Here is a 15,260-nt window from a genome sequence, read left to right as displayed (position 1 = left end):
TATGTATCTATAACTGAACTTATGATCTTCCCACAAAATGAGATTCCCTGAATTTTCTCCATCTGAGAAAATGGTATCTGCATTTCCTGTCACTTAAACACAAACACCTGGAGTCAACTTTGATTCCCCTTTACCTTTCACCATATGTCCAACATTTTAGCAGTCTAATTAATGCTGCCCCTAAAATAAGCTCCTATTCCACTACCTCTGGCCATCTTTACTGATCCTTCTGTGGTTCCAGCCAACATCACCTCTCATCTAAATTCCTGTAGAGTCCTAATAAAGGGCTCTTTTTCCTCTTTTTCTTCTAAACATAACAACCAGAGTGATTTTTTTGAAAACAAGTCAGCTCATGTAACTACTGTGCCCAAAACCAAAATATCATTCTCCACTTCTCTCAGAGTAAAGACCTCTCAAAAACCTACATGACACAGACCCCATTGCCCCACTGGCTCTTCAGCTTGTTGTCAACTCCTGTCTTCTTCCCTTACTAAACTCCACCCACATCAGCCAATTGCTTGCCCTCAAATGTTACATGAACACTCTTCCTTCCTGGACTTAAAGTTTTCTGTTCCAGAGAAATGCAAGGAGCCACTGTCTCTATGTTTCAAGGCTGTTTCTTGGAAGACCCAGAGGAATCGGGTGGAGAGGGAGGTGGGAGGGGGGATCGGGATTGGGAATACATGTAAATCCATGGCTGATTCATATCAATGTATGACAAAACCCACTGGAAAAAAAAAAATAAAAAAAAAAATAAAATAAAAAATAAATAAATACAAAAAAAAAAAAAAAGGCTGTTTCTTGTACAAATGAAAAGTTGTGTGGGATGAAGGGTAGTTGGTGTCTCTGCCTAACAGATGGACAGAAATGTGAGAGATTGTGCAGGATTTTCTCAACAGGCACTTACCCATTTCTCACATCTCCTGATGACATTCACTGTACCATCCTCCACTAGATTATAAACTCAAGGATTTCTCATTTAGTTAATATTTATTGACAAAACGATGTCTTACTAAAGAATGTTCAATAATGTTTTGCTGAATGAATGAGTGAATGACAACCAGTGAATGAATGGCAAAATATATAAGTATTTATCGAAATGTTAATCATGGCCAGACAATTAAGAAATTAAAGAAATTAATCAGATGTGCTGCTTTACAGAGAGCAAAATATACTACTGGATTTTTTAAATCATATTTTAGCTTACCAAGATGATTATGCTAAGTTGAAAAGTATACAACCTGTAGATTGAAGATTATTTGTCTTTGTAAATAATCATGCACACAAATTTGTATAGGATTCTATAAGGAAAATGTACCAAAGTATTATATAATGGTGAATCACAGCTTATCTTTATTTTCTATCATGTCTCTTTTACTTTCCAAATTTCCTGTATTTTTTTTTAATTATCAGAAAAAAAGAACATTCTTACTTTGAAGTTTTAATTGTTTCATAAACTTCATTTTTTCACAAGGAAAGGCATTTTCAAAAGTTCAGACACTTCATTCAAGCACCTTCACCACTTACAAAAATCCTCTTCACAGCCCCAGAAGCAAGAAATTCTTGAAGAACCACAGTGAGACCCGAGAGTCAATATTCTTCAAGAAATGGATATTCAGGGTGACTGACACCACTGAAAGAGAAGGAGGATTCATTTATTAATTTTGTCATGTTGTCATAGACAGCATTACTCTGTGAGTGCAGTCAGGATGGGCTAAAATTCAAAACGTACAAACACATCCCTCCTTCTCCCCCAACAAACACATATCAAGTGTCTGCTCCATGTGCACATGTCACCTGCACATCCAGTCCCAACATTCACGTGTAATTGTCACTCCATGGTGACAGGTAGTTTGACTCAGGTTACAGTTTTAAGAGTGCCCAAGACCTGGGGCTAACTCTGGAGATCATTTCAGCCCCTTCATGGAACTTCTGTCCCTAGATGATGAGAAGGATCATAGCTAGCGAACAAATTAGCTGCTCTTTTTTTGCACATCCATGGATAAGCAGATACTGAGCACCCCCAAAAATACAGACTGTCTCCATTAAGGAAATTCTAATCTATTGAAGAGATACCACAGTCACCTGAATAATCATACAGCACAAATTGACATTGATATGTCCTTAATTTATGATGTGTTAAAACATTGGTTACTCAGTAATTAGTGTAACTATGGTTTTCGTTTTCTCCATGTTTCTACTTTTCTTTCTAAACTTGTCCTTTTCAATTCAATTCATTAAAGAGTGCATTCTGAGCAATTCCAAGTGCCAGGAGCTGTGCTGTTGACCTGAGCCCACAAAGAAGAATAAGTCTAGGCATTCACAGCCTAATGAAGGAGAAGATAGAATTATACTTGAAAGTCTTTAAGGACAGAAAAGTAAGTTTCCACCTTTTTTTTATTTATAATGTATTTTATCAGAATTGTGATATAGTTTTTTTTTTTAATTTTTTTTTATTATTATTATTATTTTTTTCCAGTGGGTTTTGTCATACATTGATATGAATCAGCCATGGATTTACATGTATTCCCAATCCCGATCCCCCCTCCCACCTCCCTCTCCACCCGATTCCTCTGGGTCTTCCCAGTGCACCAGGCCCGAGCACTTGTCTCGTGCATCCCTCCTGGGCTGGTGATCTGTTTCACCATAGATAGTATACATGCTGTTCTTTTGAAATATCCCACCCTCACATTCTCCCACAAAGTTCAAAAGTCTGTTCTGTATTTCTGTGTCTCTTTTTCTGTTCTGCATATAGGGTTATCGTTATCACCTTTCTAAATTCCATATACATGTGTCAGTATGCTGTAATGTTCTTTATCTTTCTGGCTTACTTCACTCTGTATAATGGGCTCCAGCTTCATCCATCTCATTAGGACTGGTTCAAATGAATTCTTTTTAATGGCTGAGTAATATTCCATGGTGTATATGTACCACAGCTTCCTTATCCATTCATCTGCTGATGGGCATCTAGGTTGCTTCCATGTCCTGGCTATTATAAACAGTGCTGCGATGAACATTGGGGTGCACGTGTCTCTTTCAGATCTGGTTTCCTCAGTGTGTGTGCCCAGAAGTGGGATTGCTGGGTCATATGGCAGTTCTATGTCCAGTTTTTTAAGAAATCTCCACACTGTTTTCCATAGCGGCTGTACTAGTTTGCATTCCCACCAACAGTGTAAGAGGGTTCCCTTTTCTCCACACCCTCTCCAGCATTTATTGCTTGTAGACTTTTGGATAGCAGCCATCCTGGCTGGCGTGTAATGGTACCTCATTGTGGTTTTGATTTGCATTTCTCTAATAATGAGTGATTTTGAGCATCTTTTCATGTGTTTGTTAGCCATCTGTATGTCTTCTTTGGAGAAGTGTCTGTTTAGTTCTTTGGCCCATTTTTTGATTGGGTCATTTATTTTTCTGGAATTGAGCTGCAGGAGTTGCTTGTATATTTTTGAGATTAATCCTTTGTCTGTTTCTTCATTTGCTATTATTTTCTCCCAATCTGAGGGCTGTCTTTTCACCTTACTTATAGTTTCCTTTGTAGTGCAAAAGCTTTTAAGTTTCATTAGGTCCCATTTGTTTAGTTTTGCTTTTATTTCCAATATTCTGGGAGGTGGGTCATAGAGGATCTTGCTGTGATTTATGTCGGAGAGTGTTTTGCCTATGTTCTCCTCTAGGAGTTTTATAGTTTCTGGTCTTACATTTAGATCTTTAATCCATTTTGAGTTTATTTTTGTGTATGGTGTTAGAAAGTGTTCTAGTTTCATTCTTTTACAAGTGGTTGACCAGTTTTCCCAGCACCACTTGTTAAAGAGGTTGTAAACAATAGGGAGAGTTTTAAGATCTTTCCCTTCAAACAAAATCTTCGCTGTACCAATAATTTGCATTCCCTCCTCTCTAAACTCTCTTCCAAATTTCTCTTCTGTCCCTTCAATCCTGACATTCTCCTGCAGTAATGAGGCAGCTGGAATTCTGTGTTAGTGACTAAGTCAAAGTCAAGCAGATGGGGGCTCCCCAGGGGATGGAGTTCTGCTGGACAAAGGCTAAACTGCAGTGTCTTGACTCAAGAAACCAGAGAGACCCAAATGATCTTACCTGAGTGTGTCCTGTTAAGGACACAGCAGTCTCTCACTGGAGGGTCAGTATAGCTCATGATCTACTGGTAATTCAGCTTTGTGAGATAACAAGGATGAGGACATGGGAATTGTAATAGGGAAAAAAGATCAATGAAGAGATTAATTGGAAAGAAATTGATTGTGTCTTGGAGAAGAAATGCCCCTAAGGGAGAAAATTCACCAGACCCTTAGGAGATGGGGTGGAGACCCATGTGATTTCTCAAAACTGTTGCAGGTTGGCCTTCATGGGACCTTCCTCCATAAAAAAGTATCAACAAGATGTTTTATCATTGTCTTAGGAATAACGTGAATGGGGGCTTCCCAGGTGGTCTGTGTAAAGGATCCACCTGCCAAGTAGGAGACATGGGTTCAGTGATTGCAAGATAACTTGGAGAAGAAAATGGCAACTCACTCCAGTATTCCTGCCTGGGAAATCCCATGGACCCTGGAGCCTAGCAGGCTACAGTCTGTAGGTCCCAAGAGTTGGACACAACTAAGCAACTAAACAAGAACAACAAAACATGAATGTAATCCAGAAATGATTCATTATTTTACAGTTTTTATTAATATAACCATTTTATCCTGATGTAAAAAGAATTAAACATGTTTGCAGGTCCCTGTAAGAATAGTGGGCTGCTGGCACTGTGCCCTGTGTTTACTGGGTCCCTCGGCCCTGAGAGGAGGTGCACCAGGCACAGGGATTAGGGCACAAAGTAGTGAAATCACCACGATGTCAACTCTGAGGATTTTACTGAAGGGCTGTCCTAGGTCCCAATCATTTCTGTTGGCCAGAGACAGAGACCAGGAGAAAACCTCTGGTTTGAGGTCTGCAGAAGACTCTGGTTGGTTCCTATGCTGGAATCAGGACTGTCTTCCTAGAATCAAGCTTTTAAAAAGCTTAGTTGCCCTACTGATCTGCCTGCTACAGGAGAAAAAAAAAAACCATGTGTGTGAAACATCTGCAAATCACTTACGGTAGAAATTCGTAATATCTTATATTTCTATTGATGCCATCGATTGCTTTCATGTCTTCTGGAGGCAGTTCAAAGTCAAACACCTGGAAGGAAAGAAGAATCATATTCACCTCTCTGCCAAGAAGACAGCCTTCCCCTGGGGACTGGAGGACTTTCCAGCTCGATGGGGACAAGAAGAAGGGACAGGGAAGACGTGTCTGTCCTCTGCTTCCAGGTGAACAAGCCTGGGACTCTCTGCTGAGTTCTCACCTCTCCTTCCCACACCTCCTTTTCTATCTGCCTCACAAACATTACAGTGCATCAGTCCCTTATCTTTCTAAGGGAATCACTTCAGACTGAAAAGAAATGTATTCTTTTGTCTTTGGACTTTCTTGCCTCAATACCTGCACCTGAACAAACATTAGACTGCTTCACGCTCCCCAACACACCCTAAGTGTGACAGCGTTGCACTGAAGCCATGTGGGGAGGAGTCTTCCTTGCAAAAGCCTATCCAAGAATCTGATATCAAACTTACTCTTTATCTATGAATAAATCTAAAAGAAACTTTATGTAAATGCCTTTGTAGATAAAGTTATGAAAAGTTTAAACATTAAAGAACCCCTAATATATTAAAAATTCACATCGTAATCATGAAATGGATAGCTCAGTTTATAAAGAAATTTGTTTTCTCTGAAGTGATCTAGTGTTTCAATGCAACATGAATCAAAGACTGACATACATATTCTCTTGTAGAAGTCAGTAAAGTGATACCAAATTTTAAATAAAAGAAGAGCCTGCAACCAATAAAAATAAATGGAAAAAAAAAAAAGAACCAATAAAAAGTAGCCAAGACATTCTTCAGTTCAGTTCAGTTCAGTAGCTCAGTTGTGTCCCACTCTTTGCAACCCCATGAAGCACAGCATGCCAGGCCTCCCTGTCCATCACCAACTCCCGGAGTCCACCCAAATCCATGTCGAGTCAGTGATGCCATCCAACCATCTCATCCTCTGTCGTCCCCTTCTCCTCCTGCCCTCAGTCTTTTTCAGCATCAGGGTCTTTTCTAATGAGTCAGCCCTTCACATCAGGTGGCCAAAATATTAGAGCTTCGGCTTCAACATCAGTCCTTCCAATGAATATTCAAGGTTGATTTCCTTTAGGATAGATTGATTTGGTATCCTTGCTGTCTTAGATTTCCATTTAGTAAATAAATATATATGTAACCATTTTCATATTATATTGGAAAACCAATTCTAGGTGTATTGCAAGGCCAAATTTGAATGGAAACACAGAAACAAGTTTTTCGGGGACCATACACTTGACCTTGACTTAGATGGATCTTTAACATTGGACAGTGAATGTTGCCAGAATTGATGAGTCAGTTCTGAGTCTAGAAATGAAGAATATTATTTTTTCCATTCACTGACTATGGATCATAGTACTGTGCTCAGTTGATAACCAGGTTAGTTGACCACAGTCTATCCAAATATATATGTAAAACTACATGAAGAAGCTTGCAGGTTCCTCTGACAAAAGTCATATCCACCTGCTAAAGCAGAGCTGCTGAGCTGCTCTGCACAGAGCTGCAAATGCATGAGCAAAACCAGCTAAGAGGACAGCAGCTGAGCTGAGTTCAGGCTGATTGTCAAAACACAGAATCAAGAGACACAGAAATGATCTCTGCATTAAATCCTGAAAGTGGGGAGAGTTTCTTGTATAGCTGTGACTAAGGGTACAATAATGGTCTCCTACAAATAAATCAAAAGAGAAACAACCTAGCTAAAGTGTACAAAGTCTTGAAAAGGAGCTTCACAAAGAGAAACTCAAGAAGGTTAAGTGTATATAGATGAAACCCTATAATATTCAGGGAAACACAAAATAAAACCATGATGGCTTGGGGGTTAAAGATTGCTGCCATAGTATTTGTGCCCCCAAACTTCCAAATAGGAAAAGGAGTACGTCAAGGCTGTATATTGTCACCCTGCTATTTAACTTACATGCAGAGTACATCATGAGAAATGCTGGGCTGGAAGAAGCACAAGCTGTAATCAAGATTGCCGGGAGAAATTTCAATAACCTCAGATATGCAGATGACATCACTCTTGTGGCAGAAAGTGAAAAAGAACTAAAGAGCCTCTGGGTGAAAGAGGAGAGTGAAACAGTTGACTTAAAACTCAACATTCAGAAAACTAAGATTATATCATCTGGTCCCATCACTTCATGGCAAATAGATGGGGAAACAGTGGAAACAGTGGCTGACTTTATTTTGGGGGCTCCAAAATCACTGCAGATGGTGACTGCAGCCATGAAATTAAAAGATGCTTACTCCTTGGAAGGAGTTGTGACCAACCTAGACAGCATATTAAAAAGCAGAGACATTACTTTGTCAACAGAAGTCGGTATAGTCAAGGCTATGGTTTTTTCAGTAGTCATGTATGGATGTGAGAGTTAGACTATAAAGAAAGCTGAGTGCCAAAGAATTGATCCTTTTGAACTGTGGTGTTGGAGAAGACTCTTGAGAGTCCCTTGGACTGCAAGGAGATAAAACCAGTCCATCCTAAAGGAGATCAGTTCTGGGTGTTCATTGGAAGGACTGATGTTGAAGCTGAAACTCCAATACTTTGGCCACCCAAAGTCAGCGAAGAGCTGACTCATTTGAAAAGACCCTGATGCTGGGAAAGATTGAGGGCAGGAGGAGAAGGGGACAACAGAGGATGAGATGGTTGGATGGCATCACCGACTCAATGGACATGAGTTTGGGTAAACTCTGGGAGTTGGTGATGGACAGGGAGGCATGGCGTGCTGTGGTTCATGGGGTCACAAAGAGTTAAACATAACTAAGCGACTGAAATGAACTGAACTGAACTGAACTTTACATGTTGATGGTGTTAGAAATGGAGCCTTTGATAGGTCATGATAGTGGAGCTCTCACGAATGAGATTTTAAAATAGCATATTCATATAAGAGACTTGGGAGAGCTCTGTTGCCCCCTCCATGACATTAAGATGCAAAGAGAAGCCTGTGACCTAGACGAGGGCCCTCAGCTGACCACACAGGAACCCTGACTCAGATCTCCAGCTTCAAAACTGTGAGAAATAAATTTCAATTTTTCTCAGGCACTCAATCTGTGATATTTTGTTAGAGCAGTTCAAATGGTCTAAAAAAATCACATAATGCAATTTCATCAACTGAGAACAAAGAAAATAAGATGTCATTTGCACGAGATGACAGAATAAATGGCTGACATAACTCTGAAACTAAAATATCTATTTTCTGTCCAACCTGAACCCTCTCCAGCCATGCCGCCTCTCCTGTTGCCACATCAGGAGGAGAAAATCACCAGGAACACACAAAACACATTCATGCACGGAGAAGAACAGGTAACTTGTCTTGACGCAAGGAAAGTCTTGAGAGACAGACAAAGAATGACTCTCGTGAAGGATATTCCTTAGGAGCCCTCTGCCCACAGCCCCCTCATTACCTGTATGTTCTCTTCGATCCGTTTCTTGTTGTAACTCTTGGCCAGAACCACAACCCCACGTTGTATCTGATAACGAAGGGCAACCAGAGCTGGGGTCTGCTTGTGCTTATTGGCAATGGCACAAAGAACTGGGTCCTCCAAGAGAACGGGCAGGTCCAGGTTCACCCTGGAAGGAAATTCAGAAATGCTGAGGAGCTGAGACTAAGTACTCAGTTTGTGGGTAGTTTTACCAAACAGACCAAGTATGTCCAATCTATACCAGTGCTTCTCAAAGTGTGGCCCATGTACTAAGAGCATCAGCATTACTGGGAATCTTGTTAGAAATACAAATTCCCAGCTTAAATGCAGACACACTGAATCAGAACCTCAACTGTGGCACCTCCCAATCTATTTTACGAAGTTCTCACAGTCATTTGAATGCATGTTTGAGTGAGACCAGAACTGCCAAACTCCTGGATTTTTTTTCCTTTTTTAATTCTCATTTGTTGTTTTTCTCCATTCATAGCTCTAAAGTTTGTACAATGGCACAAAAAGAAGTAGTGATGGGAAAAGACTGGGAATTTTTTTTTAATTGTCACTTTTCACAGGTATTGATACAAGTTGAATAGTCCAAAATATAGAACTATTCATTTCATCAATTTTATATTATTCAATTTTCTATAGATGTTTACAAAAATGATTCATAGTGAAATTTGTTACCATGATAGACCTGGAAGTTACATATTATTATCCCAATTTTAAATAAAAGATATGTGAGGCTTAGACATGTATTTTTAGAAACATGTTCATTGTTTAATAAATAAGTAAATCATGATATAAGCTTGTGTCTCTGGTCTCAACTGGGGGATTATATATAGATTTTAAGGCAGACATTTGTTATTGATGGGTCAACAATCTAATACAATGTAGAAAAATTGGCTGGGTGATGGGAAGATAACAGAGAAGGATTCATTCCATCCCTCCCTGCTTATCCCCTGTGCCTATGAGTTATCTGAGTAATATATGATTTAAACTATTTTATCAAAAATTGAATTTTAAATAAATTCCTCGTTCTCTACATTAGGGTTCAATACCATTCTTTTAGTCGTTGGGATCCCAGAGCAGCATAGGCAACAAGAACAATATCATGTGACTTGCAGAAATCCAACAGTTTCCTCTGGTTGAGATAAGGGTGACATTCCACCTGAAGAATGTCAACAGAGAAGAGTGTCAGATTATATGGAAAGGTATTATTAATGTGACAGGAAAAGATGTAAGCTGCAAATATTAACACGAAGAGAGAAATAGAGAAAATTGTGTCTATACAGTTAATTTTATGATAGACATGGATGGGAAAACCAGTTTAAGACTGAATAATCAAAAGGTGGGCTCTACATTTGAGTAAATGTTTCTGAGTAAATATTTCATGTAATGTTAGCATCACCATGAGCCTTTAAATTAACCCTCTAACCTGGATGATTTCCATCATCTCCGGCATATTTTTCTGTTCTTTGCTGCCTGTTGAGACTCATAAATGCTGAGACACCAAGATTTTGGATTCAGCCAACAGAACCCCACATGAATGCTTAACATCCATCTCAGCTGATTTTGTCTCTTTATTACTTCCCATTCCAGTTTTTTTTTTTTTTTTTATTGATTTTTTACTGGAGGATGATTACTTTACAGAATTTTGCTGGTTTCTGTCAAACCTCAACATGAATCCATTCCAGGTTTTCATTGTCTTCCTTCCTGCTTGCAGTTCACTCCAAGTCACTTTCACCCTCCGTCTGGTCATCCTTCCATCTCAGGGAAATGCCTCCTTCCTCTAGTTCTGGATTCTACCCACAATTTACCAGGAAGCCCTCCACACCTATCCACCCAGGCTTTATCAGAGATATCGTTATGGATTTCTTTCACAAAGTCCAGACAGAGGCTCCGCTCTCTAGAATCCTTTGACCCACAAAGGTCGGATGAACAGGAGGAGAGGACAGACAGACATCAGGCTCCAGCGCAGAAGGAGGTTGTGAAGAGCAGGAGGGAGAGGAGCTAAGCTGCTCACCTGGTTGCAGACGGGCTTGTACTTGAGCCCTGGCTTGTTCAGAATCTTCTCCAGCTGCTTGTGGTTGAAGTTGGACACCCCGATGGATTTGGTCAGCCCTGCGTCCTTACACTTCTCAAGGGCCTGGGAGGGAGAGGTGGTGATCAGTCACTCAGAATGGGCAATAGAACAAGAATAAAAGCTGAAAAAAAAATCTGTAAAAAGTGTCATCCAGCAAGAATTAGCATTGATTATCAAGAATGAAAGATGGGAAGAATGGCATGACACAAAAAGAAGAATTGCCATCTCCTCCTTGGAAAACCCTGGAGAACACATATCACATGGAAGGAAATAAATATCTGTCTCACTGTCCCAGATTCTCCTCCTCTGTTCCTCTCTGTGAACATTTCAGCAATGGTTTCCTCCCCACAACCCCAGCATCATATCCCTTAGAGGTCATGAACTGCTGAGTCTGATAGCCCACAGCCCATTCACACAGGCAGAAGAATTGATGGAGGTTTCCACTCTCCTGGCTCCTCCTTTAATTCTCTACTCTTGGAACTCACCTCCCATGTGTGACAGAGATCCACTGAGTCAGCTATCAGTTTTCCATTTTCATCTTTTGGAAATAATTCCTCCCCTGGCTAGAATAGAAGCAGTCATTTTAAACATGTCACAAAATAATTTCTCCACATTTAGCAAGGCTTCCAGGCACCTGGGATTAAACCTACATGAGGTAGGTTTACAACTTTCTAGATACTAACATTTGCAAAGTGATTGCATATGGAGACGTAAGCAAGGTCTTTAGGAGGGAGGCTTATTCTACTTTTTTACACTCAATACGTGTTGTAATAAGTACAATTTTTCTAGGTCCTAAAAAGGACTTCAAGTGACTTCTGTTAATTTTGTCTGTACTTCCCTCTTTTGAAATATCTCTGATCTGAGAATGGCAGTAAGTTACATGGCTTTATTTCCAGAATAAAAATTTCAAACTTGACCTGGACTAGATAATCAGATTTCCTTTTACCTCTGAGCATCAGATGCCCTAGGGCAAGCACATGAACCAGCAACACTCTCCTCTAGTTGGTACAGATTGTGGAAGATCAAAGTCTCAAAGATCAATGGTCTTTGAGACCATTGTGGAAGATCAAGGGTCTCAAATGGTCATGGCCATGAACCTTGAGCTGCCCCAAGGTCATATTTGCCACCAGTGGAAAATTTTCAGTAAAAAATAAGCAAACCATGAGCAACATCCTGATAAGCAATAGAAATCAGTAGAAATTAGGAGATATTTCTGAAGAGTACTGCGAATCCCCAAGCTGTCTGTGGCTATGACTTGTCATCTGCATAGTCCACTAAGCTATTGTGCATCAGATGGTTGGAGCTGCTTTTTGTAACTTGAAATCAAGAGTTCTCAGTAAACCATTCTTAACAGCTAAGTGCCGTCTACAAACCTCATCATGCAGTCAGGCAAGAGAGGAGGCAATCTCTCCCAAGTCCTTACAAAGGAACAAAATTTAGATGCACCCAGAGGGAGCACAACCAAACATGCTCAACTTGAAAGGGTGAAAGACAAGAGAAACTCATCATGTTCAATATAAGGCAGTGTCATGTTCACCACGGCTGCACAAAACTCTTGGTTCATGAGATCCCCAGAGACCCAGGAATCATATTCAGGACTGTGTGCAGAACTGGCCTGCTTCTACTTCCTCAAGTTTTTCTGGCAGAGACTCTCAGATTATTAAATCTTTTCTCTGAGAGGCATGTAAGGGAGTCATGTAAAGGAGTCAAAGAACCTGATTAAAAAGATGATCACAAATTATTGTTTGGGAGATTCTACTCTAGTGTAATCGTCCCTTCAACCTAGTAAGACAAATCTTAATTCAACCATCCATGCAAGCTGATGCACATTCTAACACAAGAAATAAAACTGATGTGATCACAAATATTTCCAACCTTCACAGCCAGTGGAAAATGAATAATATAGAGATCAACATAGTCCAGTTGAAGATTTTTCAGTGACTTTTCCAAGGCTGATTGGACCAACTCTTGTCGAAGGGAAGTTAACCAAAGCTGTAGAGATTAAAGAAAGGAAGTTTTATCAATAATACTTCAGGGAATTTTTTTTTTTTTTTTGCCTTACTGTGAGGCTTGTGGGATATTACTTCCCTGACCAAGGATCAAATCTGGGCTCATGGCATTAAAGCACCAAGTCTTAACCACTGAACCACCATGGAATTCTAATACTTTAGGAATTTACCAATAAGCATAGATCACCAAACAAATGATCCTATTATATAATTGTCACCTTGGCACAATCATTTGCATACATGTTCACACATAACATTCATAGCACCTTTGAAGTGTAGAATATGTCTTCTCTCTTCACAGTGCCATCTGCAATCTTGCTTCGAATGGCCTGGCCAACTTGCTCTTCATTTTGGTACACATGAGCACAGTCAATATGGCGGAACCCGACCTCTATAGCGAATTGGGTGACTTCCTGAGCTTCACTCTTAGCAGTCTACATAAACAGAAATGTTGAATATCCACATGATTAAGAGATTGTTAAGGTACAAGCTTTGATCTTCCCAAGGGTCAACTTTTTTGTGTGCCTTTGGTTAGTTCTATATGTGTGACGATGAACCCATGATAGTTTCCCTGAACATTCCTGGTGAGTTATTCCATGGACACCCAGGAACCCTTCAACCCCAGGCAACCAGTGGTTGATCGCTGACCTCAGAAGACCCAAGAACACCTCCAGGTTCAGTGATTTGCTGTTAGAAGCCAAAAGACTCAGCTTAAGTTGTAGTCATGGGTAGCATTTATACTGTGAGATGTATACTTACATACAAAGATATAAGGTGCCTGGTAAAAGCAACAAGAAACCAAGTGAAAGCATTTGAGACCTCTGTCTACCAGTGAAACTACACAGAATACACCAAATAAAACTGTATCCATTCAAGGTGTACAAAGTGATGTTCTCACATAAGAGTCCATAGTTAATAATCACCACAATCAAGCTAGGTAAAGGATCCATCACCTCCCATAGCTAACTATTAAGGTTGTTTGTAAGAAGACTTAAAACCTAATCTAACAAAATCTCATGTTATAGCACATTATCTTTAACTATAGTCACTGTGCTCTACATCAGTTGTTCAGGCTTATTCATCCTATAACTGAAGGTCTATACCATTGACCAACATCTTTCCATTTTTCCCAGGCTTGACCCAGCTTCTGGTCACCATTTCTCTATTCTCTGCTTCTACAAGTTCACTTTTAGAGAATCCACCTATAAAGATATCATGTAGTATTTGTCTTTCTATTTCTGGCTAATTTCGCTTAGCTTAATGTTCTCCCAGTTCATCTGTGTGGTTACAAATGGCAGGATTATTGTGTTCATAATGCTGAATAAATGTTCCATTTTTTTTTTAGAAATTATTGCTTTATTTGAGAAACTTACTTCCAAATTACTTCTACGTATTTTAAAAAGTCATAAAGAGCATCCAAGAGAAAAACATATACAGTTTCCATAGGAATAAGGACAAAAAAGTAGGGTTGATGATTGCCCCAAATGATATTTCCTAAAGGAAAAAAAATGTAATATTTAACTTCTCTTTCTCTCCTCTGTCATAGGCCATGGTTCTAGCCTGGTTAATGAACCAAATGACCCTCCTAGTGTCACATGGGGACTCAAAACTTGAGACCCCACATCCCTTTCACTCATGTTATATCTGCTATTTTTTTATATCTCAACCCTAAACCACTACTCTTACCTCTGGAGGTGCATAGGTTCCAAATCCCAGGACAGGAATGAAGTGGCCATCATTAAGCTTCACTTGCCTTTTGGAATCCATTGCCTGTTTCTCCTCTGAGTAAGCAGACTGATTTTTTTCTTCTTCACTCACAGTTATAAATAACAGGAAGGTAACACCCAGCTACAAGATCCAATGTTAGCTGATATGTTGTAGGAGGAGCATGACTAAACCAGTGCCCACAGAGTAAGAAGAGAACTGAAATCAGTTAACTTGTTTGATTTTTTTAATCAATATAACCTTAAGTATCAAATAGTGACGAGATGTGCTGAACAATTTTTAACCATTAGTTGCACAAGAAACTCTACACAGTAATCTTTTTTATTTTTCTATTATGAAGCCAATCTCAGTCAAACATCAATTGAAACAACTACCTTACAGTACAAACACACTCACATACAAAAGTGTTTAATAAGGAGTTTTCAAAATATTTTCCCTTAATGAAGAATTAAAACTTCAAAAGAACATAAATTTCCTTTTCTACATTTCCCACCAGCAAAATTATTTTGCTTTACAGATCTTACAGTGGTGAAATCCTGAAGAGGATACCAAAACCAGACATTTAGCAAAGTCCTTATTGGAAGTTAACTATTAATAGCTTTAGGACACCATATGCAATCTGCAAAAAGACTTTGAGTGCTTGTACCTTGTCCGTAGTTATATAACTATTAAAATATTCTCATAATGTAACTGATACATATTTTACATATTTACTTACTGTCTTATTCAGCATTACTCATAAAAGAATAACCTATAAACAACTTAAATTATAACAAATTCAGGAAGATTAAGGGAAATTATCATGCAATGTTACATGGTTATATTGTGAAGTTAAAAGTTTAATATATACTTGATGCCAGCAAAATGGTAAGCTCAGTTCAGTTCAGTTGC

At 39.3% G+C, this 15,260-nt stretch overlaps 1 protein-coding gene across 1 annotated transcript; it reads right to left on the bottom strand.

Annotated features, from left to right (window-relative positions):
- Positions 1-1,590: 1,590 nt before the first annotated feature.
- Positions 1,591-14,411, bottom strand: LOC133044368 (dihydrodiol dehydrogenase 3-like). Its single transcript, XM_061125757.1, has 9 exons — positions 14,331-14,411; positions 12,911-13,078; positions 12,511-12,627; positions 11,121-11,198; positions 10,576-10,698; positions 9,611-9,720; positions 8,538-8,703; positions 5,081-5,163; positions 1,591-1,633 (listed from the first exon to the last, which is right to left on the bottom strand). The coding sequence occupies exons 1-9, from the start codon at positions 14,409-14,411 to the stop codon at positions 1,591-1,593; spliced, it is 969 nt and encodes a 322-aa protein (XP_060981740.1).
- Between the last annotated feature and the right edge of the window lie 849 nt (positions 14,412-15,260).

Source organism: Dama dama, chromosome 23 (genome assembly GCF_033118175.1).
Source record: "Dama dama isolate Ldn47 chromosome 23, ASM3311817v1, whole genome shotgun sequence".
NCBI classification, from domain to species: domain Eukaryota; kingdom Metazoa; phylum Chordata; class Mammalia; order Artiodactyla; family Cervidae; genus Dama; species Dama dama.
The sequence above is the reverse complement of the archived record's forward strand: the minus strand, read 5'-3'. Positions and strand labels throughout refer to the sequence as shown.